The following is a 27432-nucleotide window of genomic DNA, read 5'->3' on the forward strand; positions in this document are numbered from 1 at the left end:
CATTTCATTGGGTTATAAAACTCCTTTAAAACACAAAAACAAGTATGTGGGACTAATCTCAATATCTTGCATAGCATAACGAAAATCTGGAAATTGATGCAAATCAAACACATTATTAAAGAAATCAGTGGATGCTGGTTGGGCAAAGGCATTAAACAATCTCACAACATGAAATTGGAAATTACACTTTCAAATTACATAATTCCTCAATCTAGGAGATTTTATCCTGGTTAATAGTTTGTCTGGGTTTTTTTTATAATAAGGGAGGATATATTTGCACATTCATTGTCAAGCAACACACGGGCAGTAAATGTCTGAGAGGTGTTTGTGAATATACAAGTTGATATATATATACATGTACAAGGAATGAGTGAGGGGTAGGATCGAGTGCATGCCTAGTCTCTTTCTCAACTCACTTGATGAGCGCCATTATGCGGTAACACCTAGAGGCTGTGTACAGGTTTCTGGGAAACAGAAACAAGTGACTGGGGGTTAGAGTCTACAATGTAAATCATCAATTTGGGGGGATATACATGTAAGCAGACCGATGAGTGCCTTCAAAGCGTGCGATGTTCAATCTTTCTCTGTTTCCGTAGGAACTATTGTACAATGTGTGGTAGTCTTCACACCATCAGAGCAATAATGTCCTTATATAAAAAGATCTATAGGTGTAGTTATTTGTATGTGAAATTAAAGCAAATTAAGAGCAGTTATTAGCAATAAACATCATAAGAATGTTCTTTTTATCAGCGACTAGAAACGTACATGTGCTCTGTTATTATTACATATTATCAATGTTATATGAATTGACCACATAAAAACTATTCATGTTTGGGGTTATAAATAGGCAATTTTACTCTGAATTTAGAATAGAATTAATCACTAATAATCATGTGCTGTTAGGCACGTCATAAAAAATCCCAATAGATTAAAAGACCGCCATTAAAAATTCAAATGTTTTTATTCTAAGCAACCTGAATTCAAAATACAAAAGGATTTCAATTATCAATGACGTTTTTAGTTGATATTAATATGTTTATGATTGCAAAAAGTCTTTAAGGGGACTAAGTAGGTGAAAATTGATAGTTGCAACTGATCTTGAATGAAGCCATTTTGGATTCCAGTTGTGCACGGTTAACATGGTGATCGATGAGTGATGTCTGTGAAGTACTTACATAGAAGCACAATGGTGCGGACATCTATCAACAGAGGGATTCAAATAATAAAAAAAAGAAGAGTTTCACAAAATTTATTTTCAAAGGGGGTCATAAAGGAGGTCACTTTGAAGACACTGAGGTCATTAAAAAAAAAAAAAAAATCAATAATGACAACATGGACTGGACGACAACATTTTGGCAGCATTTGGTCTCACATCTACGCAGAGTTGTTTTGAGGAAAAACGGTATTGAACGTCAACGAATCATATTGGAAAGGAAAGACATTTTCAAAAATTGTGTAGGGAGCATATTTCTAAAAACCTAATTTGAGCACATCGTGTTGAGAGAGAAAAGAAAGGAAATAGACGAGAATCGAAACAACATTCACACATATTATACACTTAACCCGACAGGAATCAATATCATCGAGAGTATTAGTACGAACACAAGAACAGTTTCATAACAATATTAACAGAATATGGATTTATCCAATAATTTCATCACAAATATACCACTACCAATCTACAGTTTATAGCAAGCCCAAAAGGACAAAAACAGGGAAACCATAATAGTTTGATATTCAACCAAGGGCTGTATAAATTTTTGGAAGGAATTTGGATAATCACAAATTTCAAATAACATCTCATGAACAAAATTACATGTATCCAAATTGACAAGGGGAGATTATAATAGGGGCTTAAAGGGGGAGACCACTCTGACAACAAAATTGCTCAGATAAAAATATAGTGAATTATTTGGTGAAAATGAGCAAATTCCAATTAAGATAAACTCACTAAGTTGTGATGAATCAATTTATCAACACTGTAGCAAAATGAGTAAGGCCCTCTCTAAAATTTCTCATTAATTTGAAATGGATTCTCAATCAAAAGCATTCTTCCATAAAGGGTCGAATACAAGATTTTTTATTTTTTTGCAGTTTCATAATTCATATTATTTCATTGAAATTTGCTTGATCTATGTGATCAAGTCTTGCCTAGTTATGGTATCGAATATGAGGGGAGACCTTTTGAAAATGTCACATTCTTTTTTAACACGCTAAACCCAATGCCAGAAATATCTCTGGTTAGGGTCTATGGAAAATATATTATTATAATCATGAAATCCAATTGTGCTCAACTAGTGTATTTTCATTCTTATTGATGACAACTAGAAACTATACTTTTTTTTATTTCATATCAAAGTTCTTCTCCCTTCTTCTCATAAAAGCAAATTTGTAGCAGAGTGACCTTCCCCTACATAATCATGTATTAATGACATCATCTTTGAAATACAAACAGTATCATCCGGGGCAAAAGGGTTTTCTATTGTTGAATCCAATCTATCACATTGATTATAATCATATAAGACAGAAAGACAGTATACTTGCTATTCATAATTTGGTTCTGAAAGGAATAATGGAATGTTGCCTCATTACAAGCATTTAATATTTCATATAAAAGTACCTGAGAACGTTTTCGTCCCTTCCGTCAACGCTAAGACTGAGGTTTGGTGGCCGCTTCTTCCCTTTTAAACCTGAAAAAATAACATGCATTAAAGCAAAAATGGTGTGAAAAGTCAATCAAGTAAAAATGAGAAAAACAGTAGTTGCCTGGAAAGAGTCTACAGTGCTTCAGCAATGGACATGTTATTGTAAATGCATTCCGTTTAAAGAGCATTGGTAAACAATAGTAAATCACATCTGCTAAAATGATAACTTGATCGTGTTATATTATTTCTGGGGGAAATACATGTATGAACAGTCAAGTTTTAAATAAAAGTTAATTAATGCAATCACGTGTTCATAAAGACACTAGTTTCTAACTGTTGAGCTAAGAAGAAATGAATATCAGTCTAAAACACTTCAAAACACAATAATGATCAGAATATTTACTGAAGCTCTCTATGCAGAACGCATCATACTCTATGATTATCACAAAAGAAGTGCATATCAAATACAGAAATATACACAATAAACAGAAAGAATGTGATCTATTTTGTTTATTAAACTGATCCATAATTATTGACTCACTTGCATCTTTACTGAGACTTGATCCTGCGAGCTTGAACGCACTCACTGATCTGAAAAATGCTCTTAAGATGGCCCATCTGAACACAGCTACTGGGTTCTTGCCCACAAGTTCTCCAACGAATGCCAGTCTACTGTTCTTCAACACAGACACAATGTCTATCCTCATCAGGTCAGTGTTCTTTTCTCTGAAATCCTATACAGGTCAAAGATCAAAGGTAACACCAGATATATTGATTGAAATCAAGGGTTTTAAGCTGGATATGACAGTTTGGAAATTATATTGAATTAAAAGCAGAATGAAGAATTTGCACATTCTATGGCAAAAAAAGTTGCTTTTAATGATTAAGAATAAAACTAACAATACATTCATCTAACATTACAAGATACCACCCTGCTATTGTAACTGCCTATCCTACACGGTGTCCAAAAAATGGTCTTTCATCGATTATCCAATTATACTAATGGAAAATTCTAGAATTCATACATATCTTCATTAGTTCACTACCTGTTCATGATAGGTCACACATACTTAAAATGTTTGCAAATGAAATTATATCTTTTCAAACTATTCCTGTTTGAAATGATTCCAATTGATATATTTTGAAGACACTTCCCAAAGCAAGATCCACATTTATAGAACTTCCTGGCTTGAAATACTAAGTTTCACTAAACCATTAAAGAATTTTTGTTACATGCAATAATTTGTGTACCCATAAAGAATAACAAACCTCTTAGGACATGAACCCCAAACCCATTAATTGTGATACATGGGGTAGAACCACAGCACCTACCTTGATGTTGTATTTGACCTTGCCAGCATAGTGTTGAATGATGAAAGCATGCTCCTGGATTGGTACTTGTTGGAAGTATTCATTGCCGGAATGCTCTTTCACAAACTTATTCAGTAGGTTGCTACCATCGGTGTCTTTGGCTGGGAAACTGGGCAAAAAGATATGCCAGGATATAGTATACAAATGTACCAGGCTTTGAGTAAGTATAGCGGGAATTCTTTGTCTCTCAGGAAAAATAGTAATTTTGCCAGTACAACCGAGGATGACTAATTCCCTCCATACTTTCGAAATAAAGGCCTGGTATATCCTACATTTAATAAGGTGGAAAAATAGATCTTGATAATCTAATTCTTGTGCTCGTAGTTCATCCTTTTTTAATCTGAACCAAAATTAGACAACGCATCGCACTGACTGACCTACTTTTCCTGAAGCCACACGCTCACTGTGGAACACGGATTTGTGCCTGCGCCGTCACGTCAAAGGACTTGCCCAGTAAAGTCACCGCGCTGACCGGTGCGCCTGAGAGGCGAGAGATTGCATGATCTGTGACGTCAGTGATGGAATAGTGCACTATTCCATCACTGACGTCACGGAATAGTTAATTTTCTTCAGTGGGCGTTCCATTTTCAACAGCACCGCAAAATAGTGGGAATATGTTTGGTCACATCATGCTATTTAAACCAATCAGCATACAGGATTTAAGTCATGTAGGATATAATGAACATTATAAAAGCAGAAGCAAAGCAGATTGATATTAAATGGATGTACTCTTGTAATGAAAAAAATTGTACAGATGGCTGCACAGTACTGTGACTAGCAATTGATTTGCAATTTCATCTGCAGAAATTTTACGTCTCATATCACAGACAAATTCGCCAGATGAAATAACCAGATTCAAACCCATGTGGACTCTTAATTTCTGCTAATCTCAACGGAATCGTGAAACCACGGAGCTAGCAATTGTTAGACCTCACGGTTCTCAGCCGAGTATTTCAGATTAAAAATTTGCAAGTCAAAAATAAAATATATTAGAATAATAGCACTGGGTTTCTTGATATTTTTCTAGATTTTTTGTTCACACTTTCTTCCAGCCAACATCCAACATGGGCATGATACATAAAGGCCAAAACTACTGCAATAAGTTTGTTAGTTTTCTTAGAAGAACCTTTCTAGCTTTTTTTGTTGATACTTACTTGCAATCGTCATCTAATATGTGCATGATGCCTGTAGGTCTCTTCTCAATGAGCAAGAGACATCCTGTGTTGTCTATAAACTCAATGTCCTTCCATGCAATGCCTTCTCGCTTATACTCCTCCTGCAAAGAAAAACAAAACATCAAAGAAAAAATCGGAAGATGGGGTTAAATGATGACTTTAAAATCTTGGGAAATGTTGTGACAGAAATTTTGGAAATTTCATTTCATTATAATGTGATTGATATGAGATATTGGAATACAAAGAATTAATTGTCACAATTTTGATGATAGGCACAATATACTGTACACAGAAATGCATGTATGGGACTGCTATAAACAGATGGTCAGACAAACCCATTTCAGCTGGGTTTTTTTTATTTTTCTTCTTTCTTTTCTTTAGAAAATATGAAATGAATTTAAAAAAAAATGTGCAATATGAAAAGAAAGAACTTTCTTTTCATATGCAAATGTGACAGCATTAGAAGAATAATCCATTCCATGGAATGTTTATGTTTCATCTCATTTCTTTCACTATTCATGTTAAAGTTCATTGGAATTCATTTCATACGCAAAATGTACACTGCACCGGACCCCATGACACAAAAATTTGCAATCAATCACTAAATGACAAAGGCCAATCATGATAATTGTGGCACACAATTCTGTCCAAAAGAGTCACCACGAACCAATCAGGATTGTTCTATCATACATGTACGTGCACTCCATCATAAAATGTTTGTGTTATTCGTTCCTCACCTGTTCTAACTTGAAGACATGCTGATTGAAGTAATACTGGAGATGCTCGTTGGCAAAGTTGATGCAGAACTGCTCGAAACTGTTCCTCTGGAAGTCCTCAAAGCCAAAGATATCTAGAACACCAATGGAGTTACCCTGCAAGTGGTATCATAATAAACATGATCAGCTTCAGTGAAAACAATTAAAAAAACAGGGCCTCATGCAGATAACAAAGTGTTGCTATGGTTATGACCAACCACACCACTATAAGTCATTAAGAAAGCCAAAAGTCACAAATTTCTAAATCAATACAGAGATGCATCACTATCAATGTAAGTTATGAAGCATATTAAATATAAAATCTTTATTTTACAAAAAAAATATATTGCTGTGATTATGGAAATGTACAGATGGCGGTGAGAAAAATGAATAAAACAAACATCTGTCAAACTTTTCTGCCTTCATTATTTGACAAGTATCCTCATGGCCCACACCAGAACTGCAATAATGTTTACTATAAGGTTTGTAAAATAGAATATCCAAATTATTGAAAATGTACACGTATCAGTGCAAAACTGCACTGCATGTTACTTACAGGTACATTATGAAACAGCATCATTGAAAAAGAAGAAATGGCCAACATTTAATACTTGTTTACTTCAGTGTCCTCCTTACAAAGGAAATTTTGATACTGCAGATAATTCCTTACTATTCTTATTTCAATGGCGCTAATGAGCATCCAAAAATTAAGTAGACATTCAAAATTGAGTGTGTGTTTCAACTAAGAGAGTATAGCAGGAATAAAACAGGTTAGAGGAGAAGGAAGAGACAGAGTCAATGTCGGAAGAGTAGTTAGATTCGCCAAAACTGTCAGTGGCCGAGTTGTCAGGGTCGTTGGAGGAGGAGAAAGAAAAAGGAAAAGATAAAACTTATACTGCTTAAATCTAAAATAGACACTGAGGGGAACACAAAGATTAAGAACCAGTCAGAGTTGCAATCATACCTGGTGTTCACCTTTGACCTCGTAGCGAGATAAGAGGGCGTAGTTGACCTGAAGTACAATCCACTCAAACAATGCACAGTACAAACCCTTTGCCAGGGCGTTTCGTGTTGCTATGGCCTGAAAATGAAATAGAAAAGAAAATTATCAAAACAATTCATTGATGCTAGAATGAAGATGAAGTTAAACAAACATAAATAGCGAGTTATTCACTTCTTTACATTAAATATATAATATAACATATTTCTGAGATTAATTTTCACACTCAGTCGAATTAAACACATCGGATATCTTTTATTGGCCTGAATAGTAAATGATAATTGTATTCATGTGCAAGGTAAGTAAATAGTTTTACATAAGTCTCATACCATGTAAAAGACATGTATTTCAAATTCTCAAAACCCAGAAAATTCTATTTATAATAGCACAAATTCTTAAAAGGCAAACATATGAAAAAATAATAGAATTTAAACACATCTACTGTATTTGTAAAATCTTTCATTCTGCAAAAACACCCAAATATTCTTATACAGAAGCCGATGTTTTTGTCTGGTAATTACCTTTACCAGCCTAAAAATTAATTTTTATTTCCTGTGACTATTTCTCATAATCTACTGCCTAAATCTGCAACATTGGATATTTAAAGCAGTAATGGGGATTTATTTCTGGTGCCCTTATTTTCCAGTGCTCTTTTGAGCATTTCATGGGCGAAATTGATTCAAAATCCCCTAGTAATTTCTTTCCCTGCTCTCTGCACGTACCTCAGCCATCCTATATTGCACAAAGAATTGTTCACCCCTGGCCACCGATTTCCTCTTGGTGAGGGCGAGCATCAGGGTCTCTGTCTTGACTTTGAGTAGGTCCGAAACCACCTTGACCATGGCGATGTTCTTCACCGTTACATAGTCCTGCTCACCGGCCTTGCGGAAGTTGATGTTGCCGATGTGCAGAACAGCAGACAGAACGGAGAATATTCTATCGAATACAATGCAGGGATACAAACAGGATATGGGGAGTATGATCAACATATCTTTGCAGAAGTCAATTTTTGGGGACCACAGAAATCTATTCAACTTTAAATAAGAAGAAATTGACTTAGAAGAGGTATATAATACATGTACATTTTTCAATAATCCACTTAAATTTAAAGAATTACATCCATAAATCTATTGTTCGAAATGGAAATCAAAAATAGATATCCTCGGAAAATCAATTTTGCCCAATGTGGGCGTGGCAGCTACTTAGCAGCGCCAGATCAACGTTGCTCTATCCCTTAAATTGTGAAACGTCAAACAGGACCCTCGAACAACTGTAATTGCAGGATGTTTTCACAACCTGAACACAGAATGTATACATCTTAAAGCATGCTGATTGGTTGTTGCTTCTGCAGACCATCACAAAAGGCCTACGTAGATCTGGCCAGGACCTGTCCCAGATTTAAACCCAAGGGTCAGCCAGGTGCTGCAATGCTGATGCCTCCATTTTGCAAAGGAACCATTGATTCTGCACACATGCTGATGTGGAAAAAAAATCCTGATGTTTTATGAAACATGCCTCTAAATTAATTTTCGTTCCTTTTTCATATGCAATATCAAGCAATAGTATGTGAATTACATGCAGGCATTTCAAGAAGACTTTTCATCTATCCCTTCGTCACCTCACAGAACCCATCTTACACTTCATCACATTCTTAAGAGTCCATCTTACACTTCACCATCTCTTTAACAACCCAACTTTGCATTCTTCATGTCACATATTGAGAAGTCAACATTAAGATCTCTTCATAATTTTCAGAGCATGGCTTACCTCTTCATGGTCTCTTTGGAGAACCCGACCATCTCCATCGACTGTTTGAGACGGCCAAACTCGTAAGATTCATCCACTCCTTCTTGAGTGTAACAGTTGCTCTGAAAAGAAAATAAGGGGAAAGACAACATTTAGCAGAAGCTAAGTGGCTCATAATTTCATAAGAGCATAGACATTTGAACCCTCTAAACAACATTGCTGGTCAAAAGCATATAGGATAAGTCTAAAAGGAGGTAGTGGATTATAGGTTTTGTGGAAGGTTTCAAGAATGCTTAATGTTACTGACAGATACGAGTGGATACAATTTGGGATTTTAACACACAAAAGCAACCGTTTTGCACCTTTTTTCATATCAATGAACATTTTAAAAAGCTTAACTTCAAAAAGCCCAACATTCTGGGCTTCCAGAGCCCTGTGACATAAACAATTGATAATGGGACTGTTTCGTATGATGGATCATACACAGAAATCCATGCAATCAATCATAGAAATCAGCCCATTGATCAAGCTTTATGTTATAGTTCCCAGGGCCCCATTGCATTAAAGTTACCATTATGATGACTTTGCCATCCAATGTTAACTACCATGGTTACGCTGATCAACAGCCAATCAAAATCAAGGATTCCATGCAAGTTAGCATTGGTTGGAAAAGTTGTCATAATGGCATCTTTTATGCAAGGGGGGACTGATCAATGCCAAAAGAACCAAGGGCATCAACCTATGACCTAGGCTATGGAAAGCTGGTGGTCTCTAGAACATTTTCAAGACTTGGTACTCTGACTTGGTAGTTAATGGCTAACTTGTGACTCGGTAGTCAATGGCTAACTTCTGACTTGGTATCAATGGCTTAACTTCTGACTTGGTAGTCAATGGCTAACCTCTGACTTGGTAGTCAATGGCTAACTTCTGACTTGGTAGTCAATGGCTTAAATTCTGACTTGGTAGTCAATGGCTAACTCCGGACTTGGTAGTCAATGGCTTAACTTCTGACTTGGTAGTCAATTGCTAACTTCTGACTCAGTAGTCAATTGCTAAATTCTGACTTGGTAGTCAATGGCTAACTTCTGACTTGGTAGTCAATGGCTATCTTCTGACTTGGTAGTTAATGGCTAACTTCCGACTTGGTAGTCAATGGCTTAACCTCGGACTTGGTAGTCAATGGCTAACTTCTGACTTGGTAGTCAATGGCTATCTTCTGACTTGGTAGTAAATGGCTTAACCTCTGACTTGGTAGTCAATGGCTAACTTCTGACTTGGTAGTCAATGGCTATCTTCTGACTTGGTAGTCAATGGCTTAACTTCTGACTTGGTAGTCAATGGCTAACTTCCGGCTTGGTAGTCGATGGCTTAACCTCGGACTTGGTAGTCAATGGCTTAACCTTGGAAGAGGTAGTAAATGGCTTAAGTTCTGACGTGGTAGTCAATGGCTTAACTTCTGATACTTGGTAGTCAATGGCTAACTTCTGACTTGATAGTCAATGGCTTAACTTCTGACTTGGTAGTCATTGGCTTAACTTCCTCCTTCATGGATTTTACTTCGACTCCATAGTGTTTACATGTATTTCCATATTTTCATCCATTTTCTTCTTCCTTGCTTAACCCCCTTTAAGACCCATCACTTGATTTGCTGGGTCCAGTCTGATCCTCCATGTCAGATGATTTAATCCCAGGAAGCGGATCATTAGCTGGCTAATGCGCTAAAGTCATCACGCCTGGTCATGGAGCTTTGTTCAATCTCCTATGCTATGGATTTGGGCTATGCTCACATCTTGGCTCATGTCAATAAAGAGACGAGACAGCTTGGATGTTGTGGTCAGTGTGCTGAGTAAGGTTTACCTGTCAGTAGGTGGTTTCAAACCGCCTCGATCACAAGAATCCCCGTTAAATTACGAGAACTTTTTTAGGCTGAAAAATACCCATTAATTATTCCTGCATTCACACCGCCCTGAAACATACCCTTCGGGATAAGTTCCTGAAGTTACGAGCATGCGCAGTATGGTCTGATAAGCAGCAAGGCGCGAAATTCAAAATCACTAGCCCAGCAGCAACACATGCACGGCGCCGCACCCAACGACACGCTGGGCTAAAAGTTCCCGTAATTTGCTTTCAGACCGCCAAAATACCCACGACCTTGGAAAAATCCCCGCGAAAGTTCTCGTAATTTCGCCAAGTACCTACTATTTATCGGGTATTTTCTTTCGGGGATATTACGCGTAGTTTGCTTTCAGACCGCCAAAATACCTGGTATTTTCTGATCGGGGTAAATTTCCCGATCAGAGAATACCTGGAACTGGCGAACTTCGAGGCGGTCTGAAACCACCTAGAGTCAACACGACCAGAAATCCAAGCTTGCTCAAGATTTGTTTTATTTTTTCCACACCACATCTTCTTGCTTATTAGCAATGCGACCAAGATATTGATGGGTAAAAAGAAAAATCACCCTCCCCCAAAAATATCCCTTTTTGCTCATTCAAATGACCAATAGATGGATTGATAAAAGTGAACATCTTTTGAATACGTACAAAAGTGATGGGGTAGTTGTTTATGCATGACATCACACATCTTGGTCGCATTGCCAATTAGAGGATCTCCATTCCATTAGTGATCTCAACATTTAAATGCTCATAACTTTTGGGTAACTGAGGAAGGCCGCAGTCAGTAGCTAAAAAATTTTAAGGCAACTCTTAGAGATTTTTTTCTCGGGTTGAGAGAAACAGATGTTTTTTTTTTCTTGCTCATATTTTTCCTATTATTTATTCCATTTTTCTCAAAACTTGAATTGATCTATTTCTTTGACTTTTTGTTTAAATTCTAGTAATTTCAACTTTCAAGAGTTTCATTCTCATTTTAATAGATAATTCTAAGACTAGGTATTGTGTATATACAGGAAAAAAAATAATAAGCTGTTTAAAATTGTTTAAACTTTTTAAAACTTTAAAAAAACTTTTAAAAAGTTGAAAATAACTTGTTTTAAACTTTGAACAATAGTTGTTAGAATAACTGGCTTAAAACATCTTGCTTTAAATTTGAAACAGTGTTTTTACAGTGAATTAACAGGCTGGTACATGATTGAAGGGTTCATCAGAGTAAATAAATTTCAAGAGCCTCTGCTTTGGGTGGCCTTGATCAAAGTTCTGATCAACTGATCAGGTTTTAACCAACAGGGATGTAAATGTCAGATCCTATTGCCAGTAAAACACCTCCTTGACAAGGTCAGGTTTGACTTCACCTTGCAGTTCCTAGAAATTCAGATTCACTGGAGGTGTAAATTATATGTAGATATCATCTTTCTCTTCAATATGTAATGGAAAAGGACAGAGTGGTACTATAAATGCAAAAGCATCAATTTTATAATGCAGTTGCCAAGGAGGAGAAGGAGGAATAGAAGGAGGAGAAGGAGGAGGAAGAGAAGGAGATGAAGTAGAAGAACGAGGAGAAGAAAGAGTTGGAGGAGGGGGGAAGGAGAAGGAGGAGGGGAATGGGAAGGAGGAGGAGAAGAAGGAGGAAGAGGAGAAGAAGAGGAGCAGGAGAAGAAGTAGAAGAAGAAGGAAGAGGAGGAGGATAAAAATAATGATGATGATGGAATAGAGACCTACTGAATATTGGATTAATTTTTAATCTAAGGACCACCTTTAAAATCTCAAAATATTTAAATTCTATTCTTTTAGCTGTATATATTTACATCCACAAAGTCAAAATCTAAATATGATTTTCTGCTGGTCACTTCTCATAGCTGATCTGGATTTATTTTGAATCCTTGGAATTTAGAGTGTATTTTATTGCTTTAAGTACAAACATACAGTAATTCTTATATTGCATGATTTGCTTCTGTTTACTCAGCAAAATCACTTCATGTAAAAATAAAAAAATTTCCTTACAGCTTTTGAAAATGTAGTACAAATTTGTGCAAATGAAGACTGAAAACTAAAATTTCATATTCCTTCATCTATTACCATTCTGCTCTGTTTGTGAAGCTTTAAATTCCCTAGAAAAAAAAGAAATTTCTCACCTGGTTAAGATAGAAGTATTCCTGCGGTTTATCCAACCAGAGGGCCTGCTTCTCCGCATCACTAGCACCTTTGAGTAGGTAATAGAAGACATGGTAGTTACGCTCATGGGCCGCCTGCGACACGATGCGCGATTTCTCCAACAAGTACTGTTCAACGATGGCACTGGATGGTGAAAACAAGCAGGCAAAACAGAAACAAATCATTGCTCCGTCGGCTGACCAGACCGTTCAACTGAACATTCCTACATGTACATGTATACTGGCAAAGCGCTAAACAGTTAATGTGCACAAAATCAAATGAATAGTATTTTCTCTTAATGTGAAGTGAAAAAAAATGTGGGAAGAAAATCAAGATTAGAAAAGTCTACGCTTCCTGTTTTAGCTACCAAATATGGAACTGAAAAGCTTATCTGATCAAAATAGAGGTTTGGCAAAAAGTCAATGTGCCTACAGGAGTTTAATAATTTTTAATGAAGTAATAAAATATGACTAAAATGTTCTATTTTTTATATAGCATTTATGTTACATAATCACTTGTGTCATATGCACTGTGTAACTCTTTCAATATTAACTGAAACAGATATACATGCTAATAATTTGTGAACATGAACAGGTATTCTATTCCAAAGATCCAAAGATGACACTGAACTTTTGGTATGGAAAAGACCTGCATCATACCCATTAGGTTCGATTATCTTTTTTTTTTATATTCAAGTTATTCATTTATTCATCATAAAAAATGATGTACATATTTACACACTAAAACATGTTCAATCTGTACTCCCTTCCAATATTATAAATAAAGAAAGGTAGACAACTGTTTTTCAACAATCATCTACAAGGAAAAAAACTTTTGGAAACATGATATGTTTGATATCAATATTTTGGTACAATCCATGATTTCTTCATAATTCCCCATTGAGTTCAGTATGTTGTAAAATGTGCCAAGATACTTAAGAATATAATAGCAAAAGAAAATGGCACAATGTCAGCATTTATCACAATAAATGAGACAATGGCGGCTTTGGGATTACAATTCACGAAGAGACTAAAAATAGATGGATGATATTTCAATTTTCCCTTCCCTAAGATTCAATTTGTTAAAAGGAAATTACCACCCTCAGAAACATCCAACTAATGTACATTGCTGCGTCATAGTTCGTATTAATAATAATACAAAAGCACATTGTTTGTTCAAATCATGGTCTTAAATTGACAACTAAAAATAAACATGACCTGGGTCCTGCAGCTAAAATACAGAATAAATTGTACAATACATTGTAATAGTAAGCCTATGGCAAATTACATGTAAGAACATCAGTAAAATCTACTGGGAGTATTTATTGCATTATTATATAAAATTAATATGGCCTTTGTTTTATTATAAGGAAATAAGTTTTTCCCGTAATACATTCTGCACTCTCCAGTGATCATTTCCACTTTCTCACAAATTGCCACTAATTGGCAGTGGCAATATATATTCAATAATAAAAAAAAAATTGATATACAGATCTTTCATAACAGTAATAATATGCAACTTTTAAGCACTTCACAATGTTTTTAAGTGCTGCATTCTACTACCCCAGCTTTAAGGTCAATAATTTGGAAAATATCATTTTAATGCTTTTTACTGCACCACCAAATCATCACAATCGATTAATCAAATTTAATCAATAATTAAATTAAAATACTAAGCATATTGTATTATAAAATACACTCTTTAACTTTTGAGTACAATGTACAGTATCTGGATATATAATATGCATGCTTTACTAAAGATGGTAAAGAATGCAATTAATTAAATGCCATAATGATTTTTTAATAATTAATGCATAATCACAATAATTCCATGAATGAAGAAAGAGAATATATTATAGTATGGCTTGAAGCTATATCATGCAGGAGAAATAACATCATGAAAATAATGTAAATATACTTCACATTATAATATTCTAGAGCAATACCCAGCAGTATTTCCAGTCTCCACATACATGTAGAAGTACATGAGCTACATGTACATAGGTCTGTGTATTTGTGGTTTTGCTACACTTTAGTATCAGTGTTGTCGAGCGTAATTTTCTACACCATTTGTCTAAGTACCCTTAACAATGGAGTGTTTACAAGATTTATTTTGAATGGCATTTTCCGCCCTTTAAAGAACAGGATCAATTAATCAATATAGTTTGTTGAGCCACTGGCTGGTCTCTGGTGAGAGCTATATGTATATGCATCAGACTCTCTGTATTAATTCCTATCACACTTTGACAATGAAAATACGCTTTATCACTAATCTGAATTGATTTATGGTGTTAATAAGGTAGGGTCCCGGAGAATAAATATTGTTTGGTATATTCCTATGCATTTCAAAGTATTCATTATACTGTACATTCATTGATTAATACGGGAATAATGTAGGCTTATATCTACATGTAAAGATCTCAAAACAGACACAAATTTGAGAAGAGAAACAGCATTCATCCTGATTCGGCGAAGGCCATTCACATTTAAAGGGGAAGTCCACCATAAAAATTGTGAAATATATTTTTAATTCTCCAAGAAAATCAAACAAGCTTGACACTGAAAATTTAAACAAAATTTGACTTTTTTTCCTTTGTATTGGGGTGGATTTCCCCTTTAAACAAAAATTTTTTAAAGCAGTTTTGGCCAACATCGGCAGAATCACATTTCATAATTCTTTTTAAATCTGCATTCCAGGATGAATGCCTTTACTAATAATTTGCATGAATATCAAAATGTTTGAAACTACTGTACATAGTATGATTTAAGGGCCCTCAATCTGCGCTGACCAGTCTTTCTCCACTCAGCGGTAAAAACCATCCATAATGTGACAATCTAACACCCTCTTCGCTCTAATAAGATATTCTATAATTGGAGCAAGGTCCTTTCCTGCACTTTTTGACATGAGTGTAATCATGTTAAGCTCGAATGTTATAATTGAGAAAGGAAGATGGGGTTTTAAACCACATGTATCAATCATTGTCAGGCTTGTTTACTGCACGGTTTTAGATTGGTCGTTTAATGAAGGTATGGTGTGATTTTGAAAGGCAAACTCCATCAATCACGTCGACAGCAAACCTTTCTTAAAGCATGCAATCAAATCAAGCATTCTCGAGTGTCGACTTCAGATTGTAAATGGATTAAAGTTTAAATAAAGCTAGACTCTCATTAGATTACATGAACATGTACCGATATCAGACAATAGAGGTTTATTGGAAAGCTCACACTTATATTACTTGCTTTCACATAGATCTGCAAGATCACAATATTCCCTGATATTTGCTGTTCAAAGAATGAGGTTAAAATGATTTATAAAAAGTTCTGAATTGTGACATTATAAAAGCAACTACTTTTACGACATTTAGGACATACTATGTATAATATGCATTTGATAAATTTCCATTTTTTTAATGGCTTAGTCCTGATATAACCGTAATATTAATTTGACAAATTTCCACTTTTTATGGTTTATGACTAAAATAATTCATAAAAGCAGGTGTGAAACGATGTGTATGATGATGATATAATGGATGCACAAATAAACTCATTTTCATTTTTCTGAGAACATTTTTATACTGAATCTACATCAAGACACAGGGAGCTGCATGGATGTGAAGTCACAAAATAAAAACTTTAAAAATGCATAAACCTGTAGGCTGTAGCTCTGTTAATATTTGGCCGATTTTCACAAAAATCTTCACGTTTCCTGCTCGTACAGTAAAATTATTAGCATCAACTTTCCATCCGGGTGAATTTCTCCTTTAATGATTACTACATGGTACACAGTGTCGTCTGTGCCTTTGCGAAAAAGGGGGTCACGGCAAGTGTTGGCAACATACATGAGAATACACAAAAATACAATGAGAATTATGAGTTATATTCATTAATTTCATATAAAGTACTTACATATGTGGAGGTGATGGTTCGACAAATGCAGTTAAGCAATCCATCTCAAATTGGATTATAAAAGCATCAATGCATGCTATAGAAAAACATTTAATTTCAAACATACACAGAAGATTAAACAGCATGAAGATGTAATGAACAATTTCAGTCATGTTCTTGCATTCTTCTATTAAAGCAAGCCTGAATAAATCTATTTCTATTTTTTGTAACATGGACCTAGCCATTCTCGAAGAAGTACAGTGAATTACCACATCAAATGGAAACAGCATCACTACAGATGTCAATTTTATACAAAGCAATAAGAAAATTTTCTTTCAAATGAGTTATCTAATCATTCTGACTTAAAATGCAACTCTTAGTCCCCCCTTACTCCTTTCTTCTCACAAAATCTCCCTTCATCCTTCACCCCTCAATACCAACATGAACTAATCCTCACAAAGTAGAAAAAGCCATGCTGGTTATCATCAACATGGTGCATTCCATTCCACACACAGGGGTGTGCAGCTTACCCATCACTCTCAACGTTATCTGTGTTTATTGAGCATCTGGAGAAAGCATAAAAATAAAACATATTCATACATGCCTACCTAAACTTGGATAAATATAATTAAAAGACATAAAAGTTAACCTGGTTTCTAGAACAAATTATATGAAATTAATTGTTAATGGAATTTCCATAATTACATTTAATACAGTGTTACGCCACAACTCCTAATGCATGTGATAGAAAATAAACAAACCACCAAAAGGAAGGGAGAGAGAACATTATTTACCATGTTATAGCAAATATATATTTTTATATTTCAACATGAAGGCAAGACCAAGGGATGGTGTCAAAACCATAATTGCTTTTTTAAAAATACAACTTACATGTATCCATCTACAGTAATATTTGAACATATATAAGTGTATCTGTTTTTAAAGACATTAAAAAGAAAATTTTACAAATAAATACCAATTTCACTATGATCTAGAAGTTCCCTCATTTCTAAAAAAAATTGTGAAGGCACAAAAAATGAGCCATTTCTTCTTTTTTTCATAATAATTTTCCAGCAAGGCTCTTTTAAGTTTGAAAATGGAAACCTCCGTACCCCTCTCGAAATTGGCAACTCTCTGATCTTGGTATGATGACTGTTACATTCCAAAGTACATGTACATGACTACATGTACATGTACAACTTTTCATCATCAAATCATTCATTTCTTGAACCTAAAAAATCTTTCTCCATCACACACCTTTTTTAATACCTAGGCTACAAATTATTTAGGATAACGTGGGGGTTGAAACCACCCAATAACTCGTGTTTTAAACTAAATCATAACAGGAACGCTAATAAGAATATGCAAGAATATAATCTTTTTATAAAAAGAAAACCTTCAATCTTATTTATTTACTTCAGAATCATTTCCTTTCTTGAACCTACACATCCTTCTTCAGGACACACCCTTTCCTACAAATTACAATTATTGGGGATAACGTGGGAGTGACACCATTCAAAAAATAATGTGTTAAAATTTATTAAAACAGGGACACTTAAGATTTAAGAACATGCAAGAAAATATTTTTTATAAAAAGAACCCCCCAAAAAAAATCATAACCCTTTTTATTCTATGGAGATAACATTTGAAATCCTTTTGAGATCACACACAAAAATTAAATCATACATAATGAAAGAGCATGAAGATGGATAATGAGTATACTTTTAAAGTATTTCAATGGGAGGGGGGGTGAACTTCATGTCTTGATGAAAATCAAAATGGCTTGTTACTGTTTGTAGGTGCAACCACAATTCAAGAAAAAAATATATTTTCATAATATTAAAATTGAAAAAATTAGTATTTTGCTCCAAAATAAAAAAATATATTGAGAGTAGATGGAGGAAAGCACAAAGGTTTACTACTTTCATTTGATTTTTACATGCTTGTTAATCAACAGAACTAAATGTATCTCAGCTTTTTTTTCTAACAGCATGGATTAGTGTCCAACACATATTGCAGACATACAAAAATTTCAGCCTAGAAAATACTACATGTACATGCAGAATGCCTCATATTTTTAAAATGTATGAAGTTAGGCCCCCCCCCCCCATGACTTCATGTATTAGTAACGTACAAGTTCTTCAAACCAAAGAATCTTTTGTCACGGTTGTTAGTGAAGACGTACACTGTAATTGATGGCAAATTGGCAACAGTGACTGATAAGACTACACGTTACATATAATTTCGCACAAATCAAAACTTAAACATAGAAGGGAGAAAAATTGGAAGAAAAAAATGCATCACTAAAATATATTGTAAACTCTAAGATCACAGATCTAAATGTATGCATTTATTAAAGGACAAGTCCACCCTGACGAAAAGTTGATCAGATTTGAATAAAAAGAGAAAATTCCACCGAGCATAACACTGAAAATTTCATCAAAATCGGATGTAAAATAAGAAAGTTATGACATTTTAAAGTTTTGCTTAATTTCACAAAACAGTTCTATGCACATCCTGGTCGGTATGCAAATGAGGGGACTGATGACATCACTCACTCACTATTTCTTTTGTATTTCATTATATGAAATATGATTTATTCCCATTTTCTCCTCATTGTCCTTGCAATAAAGTTTCATTCCTCCCTGAATATGTGGAATTACTATCGCCTTAACATTTTATGGTTCAGTCAAGTTGGTCCTTATTGTCAATTCTGTAAAAAGTGAAATATTCTATATTTCAAACAATAAAAAACAAAAGAAATAGTGAGTGAGGGACATCATCGACTCTCTCATTTGCATGTCATTGAGTTGTGCATATATAACTGTTTTGTGAAAAATAAGCAAAATTCTAAAATGTCATAACTTCCTTAGTTTACATCCGATTTTGATGAAATTTTCAGCAATATGCTAGTTTGATTTTTCTCTATTTATTAAAATCAACATTTTTCTGAGGTGGACTTGACCTTTAATAAATGTTTCTGAATAAAATGAAGACAAGAGTCAATTATACATTCAACACAAATCTCACAAAAAGTACATTAAGCCCATTTACACTCATTCCACAACTCTTTCTTTTCTTTGAACAGCTCAATTTACGCTTGTAAGCATGAATAGAGTATATCTCTTTTGTTTTTTTATTACGTTTTAAATTTGTTTTTTTTCTCCTATCAATAAATAAAGAATAAAAGATATTCATTTTACATATAATATCAGCTTTCTGCCAACAGTTTCGTCCATTAATCAGAACATCCTGGAATAATGTTACTTCTCAAATTTGATTAGCATTTGTGGTTGTCAAAGAAAAGATTTCAACTATGTTCTGTACAGTTCTATGTAAAAAATTGCTACACAAGTGAAATTTTGTGTAGCGGCCATAAAATTATATGGAGCAAATTGCGATGCGATACCAGGAAATGTATTCCCTGACATCTCCATGGAAGTTAAATTCTTGGCATTTGCTTCAGTGAAAATTTGTCTTATACACAGATCTATGGAAACTCTGCAAGTCAACACCTAACGCACATCTGAGCATTAAATCCTAATAACTTATTCTACAATTCTTCTGTAACATTAACACTATCACAATCTCAACACTGGAGATTCTTTTGCATCCGTTGCAGCAGAACCAAATACTAGGGCCAGTATTCAATACGATACTTAAGCCAGATTTTAAGTATTTTACTAAGCATTTTGCATATTTTGAAATACTTAAATCCATTTTTGGCATTAACTTGCATTTTGTATTGTATTGTGATAAGATTTAAGTCAGCCACCTACCTGGCTTAAGTCTGGCTTGCGCGCAGTTTACAAACTTATACACGCAGTCATACATAATGCGCACAGATGAATACATACGTTGCACATTATTTGGTTTTAAACTTTATTATGATTTAACAATGGTTGTTACATGTAGTAGGCTACATGTAAGTATTTTGCTTAAATTTGACTTGATAAAGTAAAATACTTAGATGTAATCTGAATAGGAGTTTAAGAATTTTGCTTAACCAAGTACTCAATCAATTCTTTCAACTGAATACCAGCCCAGGTTACCATCTAAGTCACTTTAATAATGATACATTGTACATGTAGAACTTTCATGAATTAAAACATTTTTACAAACATATTTTTTTAAGCAAGTTAAACTCATATTAGCTTGGATTTCTTTCTCAGTGTAAATGGACATATTCTCTCCAGAACATATATGCACATGAATTAACCACAAATTGATAAAGCTCTCTTTCCTGTAAAATTGTAAAATGTGATTAAATGTAGAAAAGGACATGGATTGAAGTGGATGTAATTAAATGATTGCAGCTAAAACAAAACTAACAAAAAATACTTGTTATTAAAGTTTGTAATTAACATGATATGCAATCTACATGTACCTGTAAAATAAATCTCATTTTCTATCCATGAAAAAACGTAAGTGTCTGTAATAAAGTCAAATAAGTTATTAAAACCAATAAACAAAATGGCCCTGTATGTATTTGACTATAAAAAAAAATTAAATTGTTAAATTTGTGCTTCTCACAAGAGAAATCGTGAATAATAGTCAAATTTGAATAGTTTGCAAAATGCAAATCATACACCTACTTTTTCAGCCTCAGATGGATTTCAAAATGATGTAATCATGGATGCTTTTCAACATTAAAGTTTATTGGGAGGAAAGGACATACATGTATACAGTACGGTACATACATGTAAAGCATATTAATCAACAATGCATGCAGAATGTTCGAAATGCACAACATAACATATATATAGTAAAATCAATGAAAACTCTATCTTACCCATGAACTGTGCCATTTTCCCTGTAGTTGATTTGGATGAATTTCCCAAAGCGACTACTGTTGTTGTTTACTACTGTTTTTGCATTCCCAAATGCCTGGTGATCAAAGAGAAATAAACATGTTACATGTATATTTTCAAAACATTCATGAATTCAATAAAAACATGTTACATTTTTAAAAGTAATTTATTAATACAACTGCAGATTAAGTCCTTCTTTGTTTACTACATAACTGTAATCCATTATTTCAATAGAAAGTCTGACTTAAGGGGGCAGCCTTAAGGGGGCACAAATAAAAAGCAAAAAGTGAGGAAAAAATAGAGAATAATGGAAGAAAGACTAAAAAACTTACAAAATTACCCTTAAATACAACCATGAAGCTTAATATCAGAGTTGACAATTGAAAGAGATATGATTTCAGCGTATAGTTGCTTGACTAAATACACGGACATGTACAGTGAGTCTATGAATGTATGCATTTGATACATCAATATAAACAAGTGCAAATTATTTTATTTCATTTTCAACAGAACCAAAAAAAAGTATGCTCAATACATGCATATGTACTGTATAAAGAGAGAGAAAAAAAGGTAAGATTACCTGGAGTTGTACATACTCCAAGGGGGTGGTTTCAGTAATAAGAAATTACATGTACAGTACTTCCACAGCTTCTACCCCTACATGTATGTAAATTTCTTCTTTTGGGGGAGGGGCTGGTTGAAACTACATGCAATTGCATAGTAAAATGCAATACAATACAAATTTACTCTCAAATCGATTTCTGTGTGAAAAAGTAAAATGTTTTTATCATAATCAAACATGTATGCTTTATCTCCTCTCAGTAGCTACATGTACAAACATCCCAAATACTTCAAATTTGTATCTTAAATGTCTATCCCCATCAAAACAAGCAAAAACATCCACCCACTACACAATTTCTTCAATTCCTTTTCCTTTTTCCCCTCTCTCCTCCCTCCCCATGCTAATTCAGGCCAAGTTTAGCGAGGGCAGAAATAGAATGAATGCACACGAAAATGAGATGAGATGCTTTACTGTACAAGTAGCCTTGGAGAAAATAAGTGAATTTGAGTCCATTTTCTCAAAATAGTCGCACAGTGACGACAGCAATGCTACCTGAGTATGCACAACAATATCTCCACCAGGAATAGCCACTTCTCTCTACCCTATTTCGGGCAATTCCTACCCTCATCTCATAATAAAACACTTCTTATTGGATGATAATACCGATCAAATAATTTGTTTGTGTCTTAGCCAGAGTCCCATTCTCGAAAGAATATTTTGTTCGCAATTTTCTGATAAATTAGGGATTGGCAGTGTTTGCCAGTAGAGAGGAACATTTATCACAGCATAAAAACTTTAAAAGCCAGGGAGAACTGACTTATGTTTTATTGCATGCCGTAAGCCAATCCAACAAAAGGATATTGATAAATTGGGCAGAAATTCAGGACATTCTTCCAATTTAAATAATTGACGAATGCCAATAACGGCCGCATTAATGTGAACTGCCAGCCCGGATCCCTAATTAATTGAATACTCCCGTTATAAATATGTCAACTTCGAGGTAAAAGTACATGTACATAATGTAAATACCAGCTCATGCATGTATTGTACAAGCATGACATTCACATTGCTTTTAACATGATTGAATAGACAATGAAATGATGAGGAAGAATATGCATGTTTATTTTTTTAAAAGGTTGCTATAAAAACATAAAAACAAGTACCAAATATAAACCAAAACATCACTATTTCAATATTATGTCAAGTCAATTTCAATTTTAATGAGAATCTATCACTTCAATTGCCAATGATGACAGGCCCTACAGTTATCCATCGGTAAGAAAATCTATGATATTGAAAACACAAGTTTTATAAGATCAATCGTTAATCTTGCAAGTCAACAACTTTTTCAATACCTATGCAGCTGACCAGAGAATGTGATATTCTTGATTTTGAGTAAATTCATTTTTGTCACAGTACTATTGTAATTTCTATAATTTGCCAAAATTAGTTCTTAAGAAAATAATGATTCACCAGATATCATACTTGCTTTCATAAAACCCTTCCTCTCAAATCAAGCTGGTGGACATGTACATGTATCAAACTAGTAAGTACTATGCTGTGAGGCATCATGGTCTAGTGGTTATGACTCTCTTTCAATCTCAGGGATATGGGTTCGATTCCCAGCCATGGCGTGTTTTCCTTCAGCAAGAAATTTATCCACATTGTGCTGCACTCAACCCAGGTGAGGTGAATGGGTATCCGGTAGGAAGAAATTCCTTGAATGCTCGAGTACCTACATTATATAGGCAGCGCAGCTTCATGCAAATCCCAGGTAATATTATCGCTTTGTATCCTCAGGCAAAAAGCACTTTATACATGTAAATCCAGCTATTATCATTATTATTATAGAAAAGAGAATACCTATTAAAATACATTTCTACCATGCATGTTCTATATCATTATAAAAATCCAATCATCAAATAGTTCCCAGAGAGCAATAATATTGAGTGATTACCCATAATTCCCTATTCTAATAGGGGATCAGGAGTGCATCATTTATCATTTCCAGGATAGGGGGTACAGACAATGAAATAAACTGTTTATGTATGAGTCACCAACATAAATGTTCCCTCCCGATCCATTAACTCGAGCTGTGTTCATACATTTTTTTTTACTCTATCTTTTCTATTGAAGTTTGGTTTGGTTTAGTTTGGTTTTATTTACCGTATAAAAATCACAATAAAATACATTTCACAAGATATTAGATTAAAGTGAAATCACTAGCACTAGACTAGCATATTAAGCATACTCGTTATCTTGAATATTTATAGAACACCACCCGACATCGATGAATTATGGTTATTAAATATTCATTTTAAAAATCACAGTATATTCCAGTGAATGACTGCATCTGTCTTTCCCCTGAATATAGGAATCATAAATTACTTTGTTTGTGCCCGTTGAGTGATGAATAATTATTTTTGTAAACTTTTCTGATGTTCTTCACACAAATCTTACTGAAATATGATTTAAATATTTCTTTTAAATGTTACAATTCTGGGAAGCAAAAAATCAAAAGCTTAAATTTAACGCTATATGAATACATATTGCTCTTCCAGTGTATGTTTACTTTGTATACTGCCTTTAAAAACTTGTGTTTTGATGGTCAAAAGAGTACTGTCACAGAGGTCGTTATTTCACTAGTTTCACGATTGTAAAAAATGTTGATAAATCAAGAGAGTTAATTATGTATTGCGCAAACCCAGGTTTGCTTTGGTATATGCAATACCATTTACATGCTATTCAAGCTAGGCCTAATTTTAAAAAAGAGCCCTACTTGCACATGTTCCATAACCCAATGTCAATCCCTAACTCCAGCTCATGGGAATGGGGTTTCTTGAATTTCAAGATAAATCTCAATTGAGTTAATTGGGCTGGGGACCTTTTCATCAACATATTTGTCTGAGAAGTTGTCAGACCCGACATATCTTGTTTGGCTGAGAGGCACTTTTACTATGGAACTGTCAGATAAAACTGGACTTGTCAGATAAAACATCCATCGAGTAATTTCATGAAATGCTCCCCTGATCCTAAGAATCTTGCATTGAGCAAATTGGCGCTGGGATCGGCCTATATGCTAGAAGACATGAAATATTCATATAGGGCACAATGCTTCTAAGCGCTTGATTTAATTACCTCGGCTTTAGCACAGCTACCCCGATCGGACGCTCAAGCATTCAAGGAATTTCTTCCTACTGGGTACCCATTTACTACAGCGGGTGAAGAGTGGCAAATGCAGATAAACACCCTTGCCATAGGACAAGAGTGCTGCGGTGGGATTCAAACCCCAGACCTTGAGGTTCAAAGTCAGGAGACTTATCCACTGAGCCACATTTACCTGCCCTTAGATTTCAATCATTCACAACACAATATAAAGGTAATGAGTAATTTGGTATACCTCAAGCACTGGGCCTGCTCCTAAAAGAGTCTGTTCTACACCACTGGCAAATCCTTTCTGACTCAGTGCTGTTAGATGGTGTATCAACAATGTAGTACTTTCTGTCTTCCCTGATCCACTCTCTCCTGATATCACAATACACTGATTCTGTTTCTCCTGGAGCATCGTATGAAACGCAGCATCCGCAATTGCAAAGATGTGCGGGGGAAGCTCCCCAAACCTGTGGTTCTGATACAAATTGACATACTTTGGGTTGTAGATAGGGAAGAACTTGAAAGGGTTCACTGCTATAAGTATTGATCCAACATATGTGTAAATCTTGCCCTTGCGAAATCTGGCCGATAAGTTGTCCAGGAGTGTCTTTTCGTTGAGATCAGGCAGTTTGCATAGGTCATGGCAGTCACCGGATGCTGAGGGTTGCGGGAAATACCCGCTCACAAAGGAGTCTATGCTCTTCATGTCAGACATGTCTGGGAGTGCTCCTGGCGTCTCGTTTATGCCACGTAAAAAGAAGCGGTAGTTCGTCTGAAAGGTGCCCGAATCGGTGGAGTCACCACCTCTGCTGTCCACTATCTTTGGCCAGAGTAATTGCACTTTGACGGGACACTCCACCAGGTCTAGCCGACGCTCCTTGCAGCTCTGTCCTGAGTCTTGGCAAACCTCTGACAGACAGTATTCCTCGGGGTCGGAAAGGGCAAGCTTGCAGCAGAGGGCCTCCAGAAGGTCTTTGGTACTGGTCTGCTTGGTGGCTTGGATGACAACGTAATGCCGATCGGGGTCAACGGTACCAGGGTGAACCCTCACAGCATAGACGGTGTCGTCCACCCCAACACCATCCGCCATGGTTGAGCCAGGGGTCTGCACCTGCATTTGTGCAAAGAAAAACAAAAATAGCTCAGTTACTAATGAAAATATCTAAAACAAGCTATCGTCAGCGAAGAAATTCCCTGGTATCATGACGCTTAGAACTGTATTTTGGCAATTCGTTTGAAAAACAATGATAAAAGTAATAAAAAAAACATTTTAACATCCAGCACCAATGACTGGAATTAACAAGGTCAAGCGAACTTTTGTTTCTTTGTTTTCTCACAGGGACAGCTGTAAAGGTGACAGAAAATGAAATAAAAATATTACTTAATCATAAACACCCACAATCTTCCAGTTCAAAACAATGTTGTTATCATACCACAGTGCAGCCTTATATTGTGTGATGCACAAACTGGAGAAGTTCTGTATACACTTTACCTGCATAACTTTAGCACAACGTTGAGTGCGATCAAACATCATATGAAATGCAAATACCAAAATGAGGATACTGTTGTGAAAAAATCAACATCATACTCATATAGACTTCAGTATATCACTTTTATAACCAGATATTTTTCCATAAGAAGTTCCCTTTCTTGTTTGTAAGATTTAGTTTCCAAGATTAAAGGATCCAAACAAAAAGTACGTTATGCTCCTCGGTCACTGCCCACACACACACTTAAATTTTCTTTCACAAATTCACAGGTAAGCAGCTCTGCAGTAGATCGTCCTTATAAAAGTGACTTCAGAACTATATTTTGAATCTGTGTGAGTCAGGTAGGCTGGAGGGAACTCCTTCCATTCATTGAATTAAGTCATTGATGACTGGGCGACCGTCAGGGTTAAAAAGTGGGTTAGAATTTTACGATATTGCTTGACAATGCAACCACAATGGATGTTTGCTCAGGCTTTGTCATAGAGGAGGTTATAACACAAAAAAGCGTTTGAATCTTTGTTACATCATCAATGGGCAATTTGCCTTGACACTGAGCTGTAAAACCATGCATGGTTTATTTACAAGCCCCCGTTCAACCCCCCCCCCCCCTGTCCATGTATGTCTGTCTCTCCCTCTCTCTTTTCTCCCTTTTTCTCTCTCCTTTTATCTACATGCATGTACATGTTTATCTTGTTATGGTGTCCTACATAATCTGATACCTTTCTGTCACTCACAACAAAAAGTTGAATTTCCAAGGCAATTCAACAAAAATATCTAGCAGATACATGTAT

General features: G+C 35.1%; 1 protein-coding gene across 2 annotated transcripts in view; it reads right to left on the minus strand.

The window, feature by feature from the left end:
• LOC129262497 (unconventional myosin-IXAa-like) overlaps positions 1-26960 on the minus strand; it is a 64579-nt gene extending 37619 nt beyond the window's left edge. Inside the window, exons 1-14 of one of the 2 annotated variants that reach the window (XM_064099708.1) lie at positions 26644-26946; positions 25399-26262; positions 21418-21512; positions 12723-12885; positions 8714-8814; positions 7669-7882; positions 6911-7027; positions 5929-6063; positions 5171-5292; positions 3978-4125; positions 3187-3379; positions 2621-2690; positions 1176-1199; positions 417-464 (exon numbers count right to left, since the gene is read on the minus strand). In XM_064099708.1, coding sequence (XP_063955778.1) covers positions 417-464; positions 1176-1199; positions 2621-2690; positions 3187-3379; positions 3978-4125; positions 5171-5292; positions 5929-6063; positions 6911-7027; positions 7669-7882; positions 8714-8814; positions 12723-12885; positions 21418-21512; positions 25399-26262; positions 26644-26685 — 2336 coding nt within the window. In that variant the 5' untranslated portion in view covers positions 26686-26946. Of the gene's footprint in view, positions 1-416; positions 465-1175; positions 1200-2620; positions 2691-3186; positions 3380-3977; positions 4126-5170; positions 5293-5928; positions 6064-6910; positions 7028-7668; positions 7883-8713; positions 8815-12722; positions 12886-21417; positions 21513-25398; positions 26263-26643 lie in introns of both variants that reach the window. The other variant, XM_064099707.1, reaches the window with a different exon arrangement.
• Between the last annotated feature and the right edge of the window lie 472 nt (positions 26961-27432).

Source organism: Lytechinus pictus, chromosome 5 (assembly GCF_037042905.1).
Source record: "Lytechinus pictus isolate F3 Inbred chromosome 5, Lp3.0, whole genome shotgun sequence".
NCBI lineage: Eukaryota > Metazoa > Echinodermata > Echinoidea > Temnopleuroida > Toxopneustidae > Lytechinus > Lytechinus pictus.